Raw genomic sequence first — 16,769 nt, 5'->3', positions numbered from 1 at the left:
GTGTGCAAGCGTTGGTTGGTAGTAATAACAGAGATCGTCAGTGTCCGTGATACGTAGCGAAAGTCGATAAAGATGAAGAAATTAAGTTAACCACAAGCACAAAGTTGAATGTAGGGCATATATGAAAAAGTACTCTGTGATGTAAGGTAACGAAAAACCCAAGAAAAACCTCAATCAAATGTGAAAAGTCCAACGACAAACATGACATTGTAATTAAATTGAAGCGGCCAGCAACATTTCAGAAATATTCTTACAAAGTGCGGCCTCCTTAAGTAAAAATGTATAGAACTACCTAAACAAATAGCTTGTTATGAAGTTAAAAATAAAATATGTAACGCAGTTAACTTATATTTCTGATTCATAAAGCATTTGAATTTTGTATAAAACTAAAAATGAAAATAAATATTCATTCGTTTTAATCGATATATCGACTATTTTACTCCTGACAGCACTGACAATCTCTGCTTGATAAGACCGGTAGTCATAGAAATCTAAATAAAAATGCCGTTAGTGAACACATTATCTTTTTTTTCAAACATTTGTTTTCCCATAGAATCAGAAGGCAATATTTTACCAAGAATTATTAAAAATAACATAATGAATTTTAAATTTATTATCATTTCTGTAAGGCCTTACTTATGTTAGGCCCAGTTTCGCCATTCTCCTTTTAAAGGCTCAATTCTCGTAATTGCTCCGAGGCTAAGTCCGAGGCTCAATTTTGCATCTGTGCTTAGAACATTGACATTAGATGACAACAGCTGACATGATGAGATCCAATATATACATTTCACTCGGAACATGCGTATGATAAAGATAGTTCATAATCGAATTTTTAATAAAATAACAATGTTTTAATGAGTTCAAATAACACTCCTTACTAATGGGTTTTATAGAAATTGCGTGTTCATTAAGATGTAGTGTAAAATGTTTAAAACGACACAATAAAAATGATAGAAAATTTGTGTGAAACTGCAACTACAAGAGAAAGTATCTCAAATAGTAAATAACGGGTCGATATGAATATGTCTGTCACGGATTTATCTGTGGGATGTCGTTTCGCCGACTATTTTGCAATATGTGGATTAGATTTTGACTCAGGCCTAGAAACAGATCGACTATCAGGTAAATATTACATTTATTTAGGAGCACTTTACATACGTTATAATAAAAACAATTGTGTTAGCGTAAGTATGATGCCTTGAATATAACACGCTCGTCGCTAAATTTACTTCTTTGTTAGTTTTAGTAGAAAAATAATAAATTAAAATATAAATATGTATGCACAATAAATTATTAATTTATTAATAATACGAATTCTGGAGTATCAAAAAAAAAACAAAAATATTTTTTGAACCAGCTGTTTCTATAACCCGATATTTCTATGAATTTTATATAAATCTTTTGCAGGTGACAATCTACATATTTCTCCCCTAGACCGTTCCTACAAGGGAAAGGTTCTTGCTCATTATCCTGATAATATTCACAATAATGCCTTTGATGAACATGCAGTATGTATGGTAAGATAAACTGTAACTATCTGTAATTAAATAATTATATTTTGTGTGTAATGAGTGGGTATAATTGAATTGAATACAGTTTTATCGAAAGTTTTTTAATTTAACAGCTCTGTTTGCCAGCTGGTCTGCAATTTAGGACACAAAAACACTCCCTAGAACCAAAATTTCATAGCTTTGTTGTAACAAGAGAAAATGCATCAAGATACTATGGTTTCAGTCTCATTTTCTATGAAGAAGTTAGAAATAGAAACATATGCAGTGCTATGCATACATTGCAGGTAACCATTTACAATATTGTATTTTTTTTAAATCATAAATCAGTATGTATGAAGGCTGATTATAAAATTGATGAATCTGACACTGGTTTATTTTTTATATTATTAAATGTAGTCATAATGAATTTAAACTTATATTAAAATATGTATGATAATGTTCACAAATACATTCCAGGCCATGTACATCACTGAACTGTCTAGTGGACAAACTCCACCAGGCCACAGGAAGAACTCTGGCAAAGAAAGTTCAAGATCACTTCCTAGATCATTCAAACTTGCACCACATACGGGATCTGCTCTCACATACTATGATATAGCCAAAGATAAACTCTATGTAGCCAAAAGTATAGCCCTCATATGCCAATATCCTTTTGTAAGGGTAGCACAATTATTTTTAGAGAATTTATTTAGGTGAGTCTATGTTTTCTGTAATAATACACTATAATATTCAATCGCTAAAGAAAGAGATATTACACATTAAACACAACAACCAACAATTATAAAGAATATATAATAATGAAACTCTAAAATTGTCTTTAAAAATGAATTATTTTGTAATGTTTTTTTACATACAATGAAAGGCGTTAGGCTATAATATATCTGCATTGTAATCGTTAATTGATCCTTAATCTGTTTTTTTATTTTCTCTCTGAGATATTAAAAAAAATTACTTAAATTTTCTGTAGTGTATTCATCACTATTGAACGCACTTACAGATCCTTACCTCGTCAACCGGGTCCTGGGCTTAGTCCTGAATCATATGTGTATAACTTATTATATGAAGTGCCAGTACCACTGCCAGGGCAAGCGTTGCGGCTATATGTTCCTCCATCGGAACCACATCTCGATCCCATACCTGTTGTAAGTACACATAGTTTCTAGCAATATTAGTGTTGTTTTAACCTAAACATACATAGCTTATTACTTTATTGTATTGTACCATGTAATAGTACTTCTTTGTTGTCTATTTTTATATTAATTAAATAACATTTTTCTATTGGTTAGATGGTGTAATGAGTTAAGCATAGATTTGAATTATGTGCTACATTAATTCTTCATTTATAAATAAATAATATTTGTTTTACTTATGTTTTCAGGTGATACGAATGCCAAATCCACCAGAAGAGTTACCACTACTTGATTACCCATTGCGTGCAATGTTCAATACTTTGGGTGTAGAATGCATTGTGCAATTGTTTACTTGCGTGCTTTTAGAGCATCAAGTTTTGCTTAGGTCAAATGGTAATAAGACTTTAATAATATTATGTGTATTAACATGTGTATGGTGCAGTCAAGACGTAAAACTTTGCTGTTTAATAAAGAGCCTAGGCTATTTAACCTACTTATTTAACCAGTTGATTTAGACATATTATGCATATTTTGATATAATCTCAATATAATTATGTTATTTTATGTAATTTTATATGTAATTGTTTTTCAGATTACAATAAGCTTATGCTAGTAGCTGAATGTATTGTGTCGTTATTGTTGCCATTCTCGTGGGCTCATGTGTATGTGCCAATATTGCCAGCTCCTTTATATCATTTCCTTGATGCGCCGGTGCCTTTTGTGATGGGTACGTATATTTCTTATTGTAACATTATTAAGAAACTTATTTCGAAACTAAGAAGTACTTATGAAACATCTTAACTAAAACAATAGGTACATCTTCTTAATAAATCAAACTAAAAAATTTATTTAATTTCGATTTAATTCTTTGAGTGAAGATAGTGTATTTTGCCTATTATCAAGTTGAATGCAGAAATAAAAAAATGCCTTAACGATTACAGGATTCTTATTCATACAGGACTTATTTTTGCAAATTTCGATTTATTTAATCACAGGTTTACATTCGGATGGTTCATCCGTCGTCGGTTCAGGTGGACCAAGGAACATAGCTCTTGGTTCAGAAGCAGCACTATGTTTAGTCGATATTGATAAACCTGACATTCAGCTTCCTGAAGAACTTCCAATACTACCACATAGAACACCGTTTATTGAAGAACTTAATCATGTCTTAGATAAACATCAGGTAGAGAATTAATTTTCATCTAAAGATAAATCTAAAAGTAATTTATATGCAAAAAAAATTAACAGTGGAATCTATTTTAAAAAATTAGGTGGACAGGCCAGAAACGGAACCAACAAAACTTGGAGTTCCCTTGAATGGCACTTCTTATAAACACATGAATGATGGCATGAGCAGCAGTTGTACGCTGCCTTCAGGTATGATATTCATAATAAATTATGGAGCAAGGAAAAGTGATTAATTTTTGAATGTAGAAATAATGCAAATAAAGTATTTTTTAAATGGTAAATTTTTGATGTCAACTTCTATTTTCAACTTTTAATGGGAAAATGAAATATGTATACCGTAACAAAATAAGGCTAATCTTGTTCAAATATAAGATGTATTTTAATGAGACCTGGAGTGAAAGACTATTTTTTATTTGTTACCAAAATGCTACCTGTGTTTTTATGTTTTATTATACATTATATACAATGCCTTACCTTATGCCTATTAATTTAAGAAACAACTCATTTATTGTAATTATTATTTATTTTAAAAATTAGCCATTTAACAATTATCAAAATAATTTTATTTCTAGGTGGTCTTCGTCGCAAGCATTCATTCCACGACGTTCTAGAATGGGACGAGAGTCGTCCGTTGAACGCGTCCCCGCCGGGCTCGCCGACGCGACGACATCCGCGTCGAATGGATGCGCTGCAGCGAATAGTTGATATTGTTAAACGGACTGGTGAGTTATAGGCCTTTTTAACTTTGTAAAAACTTATTCGTCGAATATTGTTAAACAAACATTTCAAATATGTATTACTTCTCCAATTCTTTTTTATTATATATAAAAAATATATAAAAATAGAATAATTGTGGGAAGTGTAGTCGTGTAGAAATAACACAAAATATGAATGTTTTGAAAAAATAGTTGGGATGTTCAAAGCAGTAATTTTTCTTCATCTTTGTAGATCGATAAATGTTTAAAATACGGTGTTATTTCTTAGTTCGGCCATTATTTCTTTAAAATACAATACCTCGTTAGATATTTCGTTTTTAAAATTGACTATTTTTCAGGAGTAAATATAGATGACGTGGATGCGGAAACAGTGATGCCAACTACAAAGAAAAAGATACTAAACGACGAAGAGCAGTACAACGAAGATATACGTTTCAATATAGCGATACGGGAAACATTCCTCAATAGATTTGTGCACATGTTCCTTATGTATGAAAATTTTGTGATCATGCCAGACCAGGTAAAACATAAGTTTTTATATTATGTACTTAAAAGCTTTGTTACTATAAACACGTGCTTCGTTAGTATAACTTAAATGAAATAATTAGGTTCAAAAGTTGACTGCATGATTAAATATTTTTTTTCACATTACCGAGACATTATTAACTCTGTAATAAATATATTGCAGGATCGGGACTCGTGGCTGTCATCTAGAGAATCGATGGTGAATTTTGACAAAGCATCATTTCTGTCAGACCAACCGCAACGTCACCGGCCATTCCTATCGCGTTTTCTAGAAACGCAAATGTTCGCAACTCTCATAGACAACAAAATAATGGCCAATTGGGGAGAATATGATGTCAACCTCCAAGTATTCGAACATAGGATTAAAATTGTAAGGTAAGCTAAACTCATATTTCGTACTATACTTATGCATTTTTGAGTTTGAGTGTTGATGGAGATGGTGGTACTAATATGGCAATAATAATCCGCCTCGCGTTGCAGCAAAATGCGATAGCTTCAAGAATGCTAAAGCACTCTAATTTTGCAACGCGCAAAGATTAAGCTTAATACATACTTAACTGCACTTCAAAGAATGGAAATTCAGAGTGTATAAGACAAGATCAAGCATTTTTATTGACTAACTTGTTTGATAGTTCATTTAACCTATTATTGTGTTATCACTTTAATTAGTGTTTTAACGATAATATGTGCGCTGGGCGGATTTTAAAGTGTTGCATCCTTAGATTAAGGATTGGTCTCCGCGCGCGCGCTATGACTAGATACCGCCGGCGTACTCGAAAAATGCGGCAACTAAAAGTACGCCGAAATCAGCGTACCCAAGCCAGTCGTGTCACAAGCATTGTGTGGAGAGGGCGTACCGATAGTTTCTAAAGATTTTGGACAAAACCTGAAGTAAAATGCCTGTTTGTGCCATAAAACTGTTTAAAAAAAATACAACAAATAATAAGAAAGACACTGGGATCACGTACCATCAGGAATAATCGTATTATTCGATATTTCACCTGTACTTTGAAAATGTTGTTTACGAAAATACGACGCCATTCAGTGTTGCCGTACTGCATATCCCAAAAACACACTTTTAATTTGAACTTATTTTATTCATAATTTTTTTTTTCTATACTATTACTAACGCATATTATAAAAAAATGATAATAACAATAATTTATTTCTGTTTAACCTTGTTTAACTGACTCATATATATTATATTATTTTTTTTATTACCGCTTTTTTAGTTTTAAACAACCTTTGTGATAGTATAGTGGCATCGCAAGTGGATTTGAGTCGCATGTTCATGGGTTCGATTCCCGGCAAGGCCAAAATGGAATAAAAATATTTTTCAAACTTCTTTCCAAGTTAGCCCATTTCCCATTTATGGGGTAAAATTTATGTAGCTGGCAGTACAATTCTTCACACACACTAGCGTCCTTACAAATCGACTTACACACACTACAGAACTGAGTTGCCGCACTCTCGGAGCTATTGTTTTTAGGTGGAGCGGTATCTAGTCGTAGCGCGCGCGCGGAGACCAATCCTTAATCTAAGGTTGCATCCTTATCCTATATATGAGCGGGATTATACGTAAGGGTTTGGGTTAAATTGTATAAACAGATCACAGGATGATATCGAAACTAAAAAGGGCTCCTCTCTAAGCTTCAAAATAGTGTCATATTATTTTACAATACCCCTTGGTGAAAATAGCTTGCAACTTCTGCTCGTTTTTACTTTAATTTGAACAATTAGTGCAAATGTAATTATGTTGGCACGATCGGGTTGAAATGAGGACGCGAGAGCTTAGTACGGGGGCGCGCGGTATGTTGCAGACGTCGGCTGGGCGAGGGGGGGCTGGCGACGCGCGGGTACAGCGTGTGGGCGGGCGCGGCCGCGAGCGCCGCCCGCGCGTGGAGCCCGGCCGAGCTGGAGGTGGGCGCGCCGGCCGAGCGGCTGCCGCACCGCGCCGCGTACTACCGCGCTTTCCCGGCGAGACTAGACGCCTCCGCGCTCGCGCCGCCGCCCGCGTCCGACCGCAGGTGCGACCCGCACTAGTCCCGCGCCGGAGACCGACTGACCGCTTGCTATGCTGCGCACCGAACCTATACCCCCAAACAATGTTCTAGAAGATACATTACCGCGAACCGGTGACGCATGGAATTTGTTGCGAGTTTTGTACGGTTGCTTTTTCATTTTGTTATCTGTCAAGTGAGTAGTGCATAATAAAATTGTATATTATGATGATTCGTGTTATGAAGGATACGAAGCTGAAGCTTGCATCATTATGTCCATTGTTTCGTGCATTTGTCGCGTTATTACTAGGTTGCATGTGTACATGTATTGCGTACAATATGATTATAGGTGTCAATGAAATGTGTACTAAGATATGGATTGGATTGTTGTCAGTAGTCTTATTTGATAAAGAGCTTGCTTTGTGCGTAAGCATGTGTATTGTGACGTTTTAAAAATTTGATTAGTATTGGATGCTATAATTAATATAGACTTCCGTACAGCTAATAAGTAGTACATTTGTACATACTATCATATTATACTTTATGTCTATTATATCTATATCTATTAATCATCATCAATCTTGGTGATAGCACAATTGGTGCTTCCTTTTATTTCTAAGTTTTTAGTGAATACTGTGATTTTTTTTTGTATTCAATGTCTAAGACATTAGTATTCGAATTATTTAAGAATCTCAATACTTATGGTATTATTTGAATTTCAGGTATTATAAAATAATATATTTAGTTTTATTTAACATTCTAATAAACATATTACTTAAGAAGAGATTTATTTTATTATTTTTGACAGATTTTAATGTTCGCTAGCTAAATTAGATACAGGTTTAATCTATTTATATTATTACTAGTAGCACAATTTTTATACTTTAATGTTTCCAAGCAAAATCTTCATAAGATGTTGTCATATTCAAAAAATGCTTTAATAAATTTTGAATTAGACATTATATTACATGTTTGTATTATAGTTATAGAAGATTTATTGTTAGTGATTCTGTGTGTTGTGATACTGCATGCTTATATTGTAATTGTTATTATACACGTGCCTAGCATGTGCATGTAAATGTTTATAATGCTCATTCCAAATGCAAGCAACATGTACCTTTTGTCAAACATCATAATAATATGACTAGTGTTATATTATAAGTATATAAGGAACATCACAATTATATAATTATTTCTCGTATATAAAATATGAGTAAAAAGTAATGATACAAACAAGATTTTGTCACATATTATGTGATCTGTTTTCTGTAGTAACATCTGTTTTTCTATACAATTTTAGACTTAGGGCCGATTTTTCAATCCTTAGTTAAAATTTATCCGTCCAATAAAGTATTACACAAACATTTTAAAATGTCACCTGTATACTGTCAAATACGGACAATTAGAATACATTTTTGAAATGGTAGTTTAATAAGTTATTCGATGAATAAGTTTTAACCAACGATTGAAAAATCAGCCCTTAATAGAATGCCGTATCAATTGTACTAAATAGCAATAATCCCATGTTAACATCAGACATTGTAAAGTACTTGTTCAAATATATTTTAAATCTTTATCAAAAAATACGTCGCATGCTTCATCATTTGTTTGTCATTTGTTGTGATGTTACATTCATTGTATCACAAATTTCTCTACAAGTTATTACCTTCTGCAAACTATATCAAAGATATGTTATAGATATTATTTTAAACAAATAGAAACAACAGGTTGTTTTGTATAGACTGTATTATGTCATAATAATTTATATTGCAATATACGAAGATCTTACTATTTAATAAAGTTATTTTATGTAAATGGTAGTTTTAACGTACTGTACAATTTTGATATACAAAATCCATGTAAAACATTTCCTACCCAAAACGAAGATTATCTTAGATTTGTTCATTTTAATTTTTATAAAAAGATAAAAAGACATTCAAAAATTTTCTTCCTTATATTTATTTGTCGAAAGGAGTCTTTTTACTCTATAAATATGAAACATTATTATTGAATTAAACTGTTTGAAAATTTAATATTAGTCGTGTTCAATAGACATTCATGAACTTTCAAAACGATTTACGTTATATATCAATAACATTTACGTAACAACCGAAATCCAGCACGACACAAGATTGTGTAGTTAGATTTGCATAGTAAGTTGTCAATTTATCACGCTTCTGCTTCATACGCTTTCACACTTTACTATTTATTAAGAATTAAATATATAGAAGTACTAAAATTTTCAGAACTAACAGTTTAAAGCGTATAAAGAACGCAAAATGGCAAGTGAAAGATTGCCCCCCAGAATTATTGCTGGGCGATATTGGGAGACGATTGTCTACAGAAGTGACTCCAGCGGCGATTGCTCAGAATAATAGGACTTTTGTTGAAAAGCTACTAAAGGTATCCATTTTTACCTATTTAATTTATAAAACAAATAAAACAATTAACAGCTGAGCTCGTCAAATCAGAACCCACTTAATTAATGTAAAAAAGTATAAACTCATATTATGCGATACGTTTAAAAAAAATGCTTTTTATAAAAATACATTCACTTCCTCACAGGAATGCAAAAGTAAAACAAAAAGGATGTTACTAGAAAAAATGGGCACAGAAGAAAGTGACCTTGGCTTAGGTGTCGAAATATCTATAACAGGAGTGGAGGAAAGTACTATGATAGCCTCGCTATGTGATCTTCTGGAGAGACTCTGGTCTCATGGCTTACAGCACAAAATGGGAAAATCTGCCCTTTGGATGCACCTTATGAACTATCAAGAATTGGAACAATGCAGTAATGCCTCTAAACCAATTGACCCTAATTATCTTACACCAGGTATTAGTTATTCTCATTATTTTATTATAGTCTAGTGATTTTTCTTAATGCTAAACATGGTGGACTTAAAATTTGTTAACTGTACCCTATGATTAATATAATATTACTTGTATTGTCACATTAACATGCAGCTTTGGCTTGGTGTGTATTGCGCAAGAGACTGGATTGTAAGTATGATAAATAACACTTATATATGACCTATATGTATATTTATTGATACCAAAAACTAATAATTTCAACTCAATAATTTTCTCAAAGTCACCTGAAAAGTTAAAATTCCTTAGTCTGCTTCCAAGAAATAAAAAAAACAGTATCTAAAAATCAGCTTCTTTCATCATACATATTTATATCAATATTTCAGACCTATCATCAGTTGGTGCAGAAGTTGAAGCCCAACAGAGCGCGAGTAATTCGACGCGTTCCCGGGATAGTTCCAGGGGTGGATCCCGGGATAGTTCCCGAGATCGTCTTAGTAATTCTGGAACGCTAGAACGGAAATCGTCACAACCTACAAATCCTTTGCGACCATTGCCAGAAAATCTTACTTTTGATATGAGGTGAAGTACATAATTTATGACAGAAATGCAAAGTATTCTTTCTTAATGCTAAACATGGTGGACTTAAAATTTGTTAACTGTACCCTATGATTAATATAATATTACTTGTATTGTCACATTAAACTTGAAAAATCTATACAATGCAGACATTTGCTATGCGTGTATGCTCTATATTTGATATGCTTTTACATTTTATTAAATTAAATAGTCAGCATTGACCGCAACCATCGAAGCTTCATCTAATTAACAATTTCATTTTTTTTTTTCAGGAATGTCCAAGCCATGACTGACATAAAAACAGAAATAGGTTACGCCCGCGCTTGGGTTAGATTATCCCTTGAAAAGAAGTTACTATCGAAACATCTGCGTGAATTGCTTTCCGATACAACGTTACTTCGATCTCAATATAAGAGGACGGCGTTTTTGCGATGTGAAGAAGAACGGGAACAGTTCCTGTACCATCTGTTGACGTTGAATGCCGTTGATTATTTTTGTTTCACTAATACCTATCCTACTACAAGTAAGTATTCTTATCTAAGAATTAATACTACTTACTTTACTACTGCTCACACAGCCAATGTCATAGAAAGTTTCAAAAAGATTTTTACGTGTTTCAGGCATAATCTTTTTTAATTATTTTAACCTTTACTTTAGATTTCTTATAAATTTCAATTACGTCCTACGTCCGTGTTATAAAACGAAATTATTACTTTTCGACTCCAACTACAATATGTATTATTGAAATTTTCAGAGTTACCATATCGTGTTTTAATAGTACCATCGCGTAAGGCGAGCCAAACTACAGCAAATTGTTGGCTCTCTATATCAGGCGCTAACGGAGAATCCACACCGAAAATTCCAATTCCTCGTAATACCATGGAATTCGTGTTTCATGTAAGTTAAGTTTTTAAAGTTCTCAATATCTAATCTAAATATTTGTTTTTTCTAAAATACATAGGTAACTTAAAAAAATGTATCTAGAAAATGTTTATTTAAAAAATATCAAGAAATTGACCTTACTTGTGCTTTTAATTTTTATAGCATAAAAACTTGGGTGTTTTGTCAACCCTACAAATTGGACATGATAATTCCGGCTTATCACCACGATGGCTGCTGGATCACATTTATGTGAGGAATGAAGTCACAGGCCATACTTATTTGTAAGTATTAGTTAGTTTTTTTTATTTATATTCCACATAATTATATCATTCTAGCTTAATATAATAAAGAAATTAAGACGCAGATGTGCCACCTAAATGGGTGGGATTTGTTTTGTCTAAATAGTAACATTTCACCATTTTCTATATCCCAGTTCTGGATTTAACAAAATTAGCTTTCCTGGCACAGGGGCAATTATGCATAAACTTTCCTCAAAAATCACTCCTGTCTATTAAAACAAACCGCATCAAAATCCGTTGCGTATTTTTAACGATCTCATCATACATAGGAACAGACAGCGGGAAGCGATAAGGCCGCCATATGCATGTATTTAATCCCTTTGTTGTATACTTGTAAATATGTATATTAATTTGATGTCGTACATGTAATTGTTAAATAAATAAATGGTTGGTTGCCATGGTAACAGGTTCCCATGCAACCGCTGGTTCGGCACGGGCGTGGACGACGGCTCCACAGAGCGCGTGTTGGTGGCGGCGCGGTCCCGCTGCGAGCGGCAGTCGCGCCAATCGGAGCACGCGCAGATCGCGCAGGCTAATAACGCTCTGTCGCCCACTACTACGCATTTATCCACGTCCACTATACAGCATATGATTGGTGAGATTTTTTTTAAGCTATTGCATAGCTTCTATCGCTGGCCTTGAGCGCGGAGACGAGAAGAATCGAGAAATTCCGTAACGAAAAAACCTCACGCTCCCTACTCCAACGGGCGGAAGTGTGGATTGAAGGCATAGCATGCATTAGCTTTACCGCGGCAGTCCCCGAGTGACACACGTCGTTTTTTTTTGTGTTTTTATGTGTTCTATTGACAAAGATTTTTTTTAGTCAAATACTTTTTATGTAATTAAAATTTTCCTGTAACGGTAAATGCTCTTGCTCTAGCTCTAGTTCTATGTTCGTTTTACATCAAACGAACATAAAACTAAAGCACCTTAATGTTTCGTATTTAAGTAATTATAATTTAGAAAGTTATTACCTATACCAACTGATATCGATATCATATCGATGTCGAAGAAAAAAAATGTTCTATTTCGGTGTGGCAAACACCATAATATTATTTTAAATAATTTTTTGTGAAGTTTGTCACGCAAGCAGATTATATTAATAAAAATACATGCCTCGCGTTCTTTATAAAATAAATGTGTGATGTTTTTCTATTTACTTTGATAGAACTAGTAAACAACATCTATAAATTTTCATACAGGTGACTGTGTTAACGCGATAGTGAAATGGCATTATCAGTCTAAACGGGATAAAGACGCGAACTCACTCAGCGTGCTTCTATGTGGTGAAAATGGCTTGGTCAAATGTTTAGAACAAGCATTTCTTTGTGGATTCAAATCGGCGAGACTGTTTGGAAAGAATCTCTTCATTTGGGACTATTTTAGTGAGTTTAAATAATTTTACCCTCATGAGTATTAGCGCTTGCAAATTCTGACATTCAATATTGAACTTTATGTCTTCTAATATTAATGAAAAAGAACGATTTTTACAGCTAGAGTAAAAGACGAGTTCAAAATGAGTTTATGCGATGAAGGAAATATGCAATCGAATAAGAGCTGTGGTGTAGCATATAACTGTAGACAGGACCAGGAACACAGAGCTATTTGGAGATGTTACTGTCACCTCATGGACGAGATAAATAGTGTGGGTCGTACTTTGGGTAAAGATGGCAAGTTCCAGCTTTTTGTCTGCCTTAGTTTACGGTGAGTTTATAAAAAAACTATTGACCACTTAATTTACTAAAAAAATATAAGTGAAGTAATGTAATTATTTAATATTATTTCATAGCAAATATTATATTGAGACTGGTCCTTCAAGTCCATATGAAAACTAAATAACAAATAAATATTGTTATGAACAAGATAAGAAGATAATGTTTTGATTGTTGTTTGTGATATTCTTATTAATAAAATTGCAGTGAGCACTGGCTTCATAGAATGCTAGTACCGATGTCGATGACCCGCGTCACCACCGAGATGTACGAAGAACAAAGCTTTCTGCGCAAACGTGGCTTGCTTACATTCCTCAGACAAATACTAGAACCGCTCGATGAGTTCGATATTGTTCTGGAAAACTCCTTAACTCAAGGCATTTAATTCAAACACAAGGGGTATTTTATAAATGACAATTAAAGTTTATACGCGTATGGTTCAGTGAAATTTTGACAAAACTCGAAAGTTGATCTAATCTAATAGTTATTAAAGTTGCATTTCCACTGCCCATGTTAGCTCTCGCTCGTACTTGATTAATATAAATTATTATTAGAGTGTTATTCAGAATTGCTAGAAATCGTTTAGTGATACGGATAAAGTTGAATGAAGTATAGTCGTGTCGGGCTCTCAAATATTCCTAACATGACATTATTTATATTTTTCGTACTCCAAGATTAGATTATATTTGTGAATGTCGTAGTTTCGTTGCTTGGAAAGTAATATAGTTCTTAAGTTGGTGTCTTTCTGTTTGACATTCATGTGAACTAATATGATCTAAACTAAATACTCGAAATCAAAAGATATTCTTTTATTGAATACTCATAGTAGATGTAGTTCCATTTACTACGATTAGACTCGAAAGTTATGAATTGCTAAATGACGTTATTTTTCAGGGTAATTTGTTATTGAATATTTTATTGTTGTTTTTTTGTTACTTGCCATGTATCCAAAGATTTTTGCATTATATTTTTTTTTTTTGTTATTGATTGAAGTGCGCGTTATTGTTTAGAATTAGTGAACCTCGATGTGACTAGGTTTTATTAGAGTTCGGCGTAGAATGAGGCATCATTAATTTAGCAATAGTGTTCGTTAAGTTTTATTTTTATGTAAGTTTTAGGCAATTTTAAGAGTCCCTGCCAAATAATTATATGTATACATATTATATATCTTATTAGGGAACTGATTATATCTTACCTTTGGTGAAATTATCAATACTCAACACGCACAGAATTCAATGATATGAATATTACTATAACAACGTAAGTTGTCTCTTACCAACTCTTAATTTTGTCAATTAATAGTCATTATTTCTATTTGTCTAAACAAAATCTTTCTCTGTTCCCATTACTGGATTTTAAATAAAAGTCCATTGCACAAGTGTATGCATAAAGTATAGTAACATACAATAAGGACATTAAATTGTATGTCCGTAGTATAGGGTGTGCTTTGAAATTTATTTTTTCTTAAAGTTATTAATGTATGCTAATGAAATATTATGTTATTAATATGCCGAGAAAGTAAACTAGTTTCATAATTATAATTCTCATATCAACTGAGTGTATCAACTAATAAGCTTTGGTGTTACATTTATTTGAAAAATGTATAACTGTTTGCACAATTTACTTTAGGTATCGCCTATCTTTCAATTATCATCGATATTATTACTATAATATGGCGACTATAATAATATTAAGTACTTGTGTAATTAATTTCTTGAATTAAATCTTCGTCTTAATACATTTAAAAATCATATATTAAAAATATAGTTTATATTTAATGAATAATTTCTTAATGCACACTTTTTTATGTAGTCATTTATCTTTGGAGTGTGGAGCTATGATTTTACTGTGTATAGGCAAAAATTACTGTTTATTTTTAAAATCTGAATATTTATATGTGCCGTCCTGCAAAATTGTAAACAATTTATGCGACATTTATGACATCCGTCTATTTATTATGATTTCTAAATGTGCCAAATTGAAATCAAATTTCTATCCGTTTTGTACTTTGCGTTCTGTGTTTGCGTTCTTTAATATGAATTTATCGTTTATAAAACCTACCCTACATAAATACTTAATAGTTAATATGTAGTACTTTTTTTTCGGGAGAGATTTTGTGTATTAATTCAAAAGGTCAATTATAAATAAGCTATATGAAAGTAATTATTCATGTACATATATGTACGATCATTAATTACATACATCGTAATGCAAAATAACGTCGAAGTTAATTTCGTGTGAACTATTTTAGCATTCAATTTCAATTTTAAAATGGTTAATAATTTAAAACTGTAAAACTAGGTACTATTCAGAATGTCGGAATGTATGTTTATATACTTTAAAATGAACTGAAACATTTCTTCCAATAATTTAAAATGGTTTCAAAACAAATATATTTTAACAATATGATATGATTTTAAATGCATGTGTAGAATTATAACCATAATTGAAATTTTTTGCTATTTTTCTAAATATTTTATTTTATCCGATCAGCACAATTAAGGGCCGATTTTTCATTCCTTGGTTAAAACTTATCCGTCCAATAAAGTATTACACGATCATATTAAAATGTCACCTGTACACTGTCAAATACAGGTAATTAGAATACATTTTTGAAATGGTAGTAAAATACGTCATTCAACGAATAAGTTTTAACCAAGGATTGAAAAATCGGCCCTTAAGGCTGATTTTTCAATCCTTGTTAAATCGTATCCGTCCAATAAAGTATAACACAATCTTAGATTACAAAATAAAAGAAAGATGGAGCGTTGTCGAACTAAACCGAATGATTTATCGTCATTTTCAATAAAGCTATGTGTGCTGTCATTTCGCCGCTGCACTGTACGTACACGGTGCTTCTGTGTGCGTGTAATGTTACCAGCATTTTTGCCCGACTACGGAAAAAAGAGGGTTATATATTATAATATTTCTTTGACACGCCCTGCAGTATAAACCGTTGGACCGATTTTGAGTTGTGAGGTTTCATTGCAATCATCTGAATTATTATGTTAGTGGTGGTAGTGACGTAGGCTATATACATAAATTAGCAGTCAAGTTTTAATTTTTATTTTAATATATAATATAATTTCGGGTTAATGATATTTTTTTTGTAATATTGTAAAAATTATTTTATTACATAAAGTACCTGCCTACTTAGGTTATGGACAAAATAATTGTATTCAGTTTTTAATTAAATAGATTACATAAAAAAGTTTCAATATTAACTATATAATAATTATATTATTTTTTATTTTTCAAAAATAATTAATAATAATATAATTAATAGCGGTTGTTTTTAGTCGAGAATACGGGACATTTTATTTTCATTCTTTATAAAAGTAACAAAATAATGTAGTTATTATGCTTATTAAAATAATCTAATAATGATCATGAACCTTTAGTGCACTATACAAATAATC

General features: G+C 32.3%; 1 protein-coding gene across 3 annotated transcripts; it reads left to right on the top strand.

The window, feature by feature from the left end:
* Nucleotides 1–798: 798 nt before the first annotated feature.
* On the top strand, nt 799–15,896 carry LOC123691678 (DENN domain-containing protein 5B). Of its 3 annotated transcripts, XM_045636192.1 has the most exons (24): nt 799–1,122; nt 1,408–1,517; nt 1,625–1,795; nt 1,968–2,203; nt 2,509–2,653; nt 2,890–3,034; nt 3,234–3,368; nt 3,637–3,824; nt 3,913–4,018; nt 4,402–4,551; nt 4,884–5,065; nt 5,234–5,445; nt 6,891–7,097; nt 9,317–9,473; nt 9,636–9,903; nt 10,035–10,070; nt 10,265–10,460; nt 10,730–10,980; nt 11,212–11,354; nt 11,502–11,620; nt 12,046–12,233; nt 12,841–13,023; nt 13,132–13,342; nt 13,558–15,896. In XM_045636192.1, the coding sequence occupies exons 1-24, from the start codon at nt 1,017–1,019 to the stop codon at nt 13,733–13,735; spliced, it is 4,023 nt and encodes a 1,340-aa protein (XP_045492148.1). In that variant the 5' UTR covers nt 799–1,016; the 3' UTR covers nt 13,736–15,896. The 3 variants fall into 3 exon arrangements, with proteins under 3 accessions (XP_045492148.1, XP_045492150.1, XP_045492149.1); XM_045636194.1 differs by lacking the exon at nt 6,891–7,097; XM_045636193.1 differs by lacking the exon at nt 10,035–10,070.
* Nucleotides 15,897–16,769: the final 873 nt, after the last annotated feature.

The sequence above is a fragment of the Colias croceus genome, chromosome 5, assembly GCF_905220415.1.
Source record: "Colias croceus chromosome 5, ilColCroc2.1".
In the NCBI taxonomy this organism is placed as follows: Eukaryota; Metazoa; Arthropoda; class Insecta; order Lepidoptera; family Pieridae; genus Colias; species Colias croceus.
The sequence above is the reverse complement of the archived record's forward strand: the minus strand, read 5'-3'. Positions and strand labels throughout refer to the sequence as shown.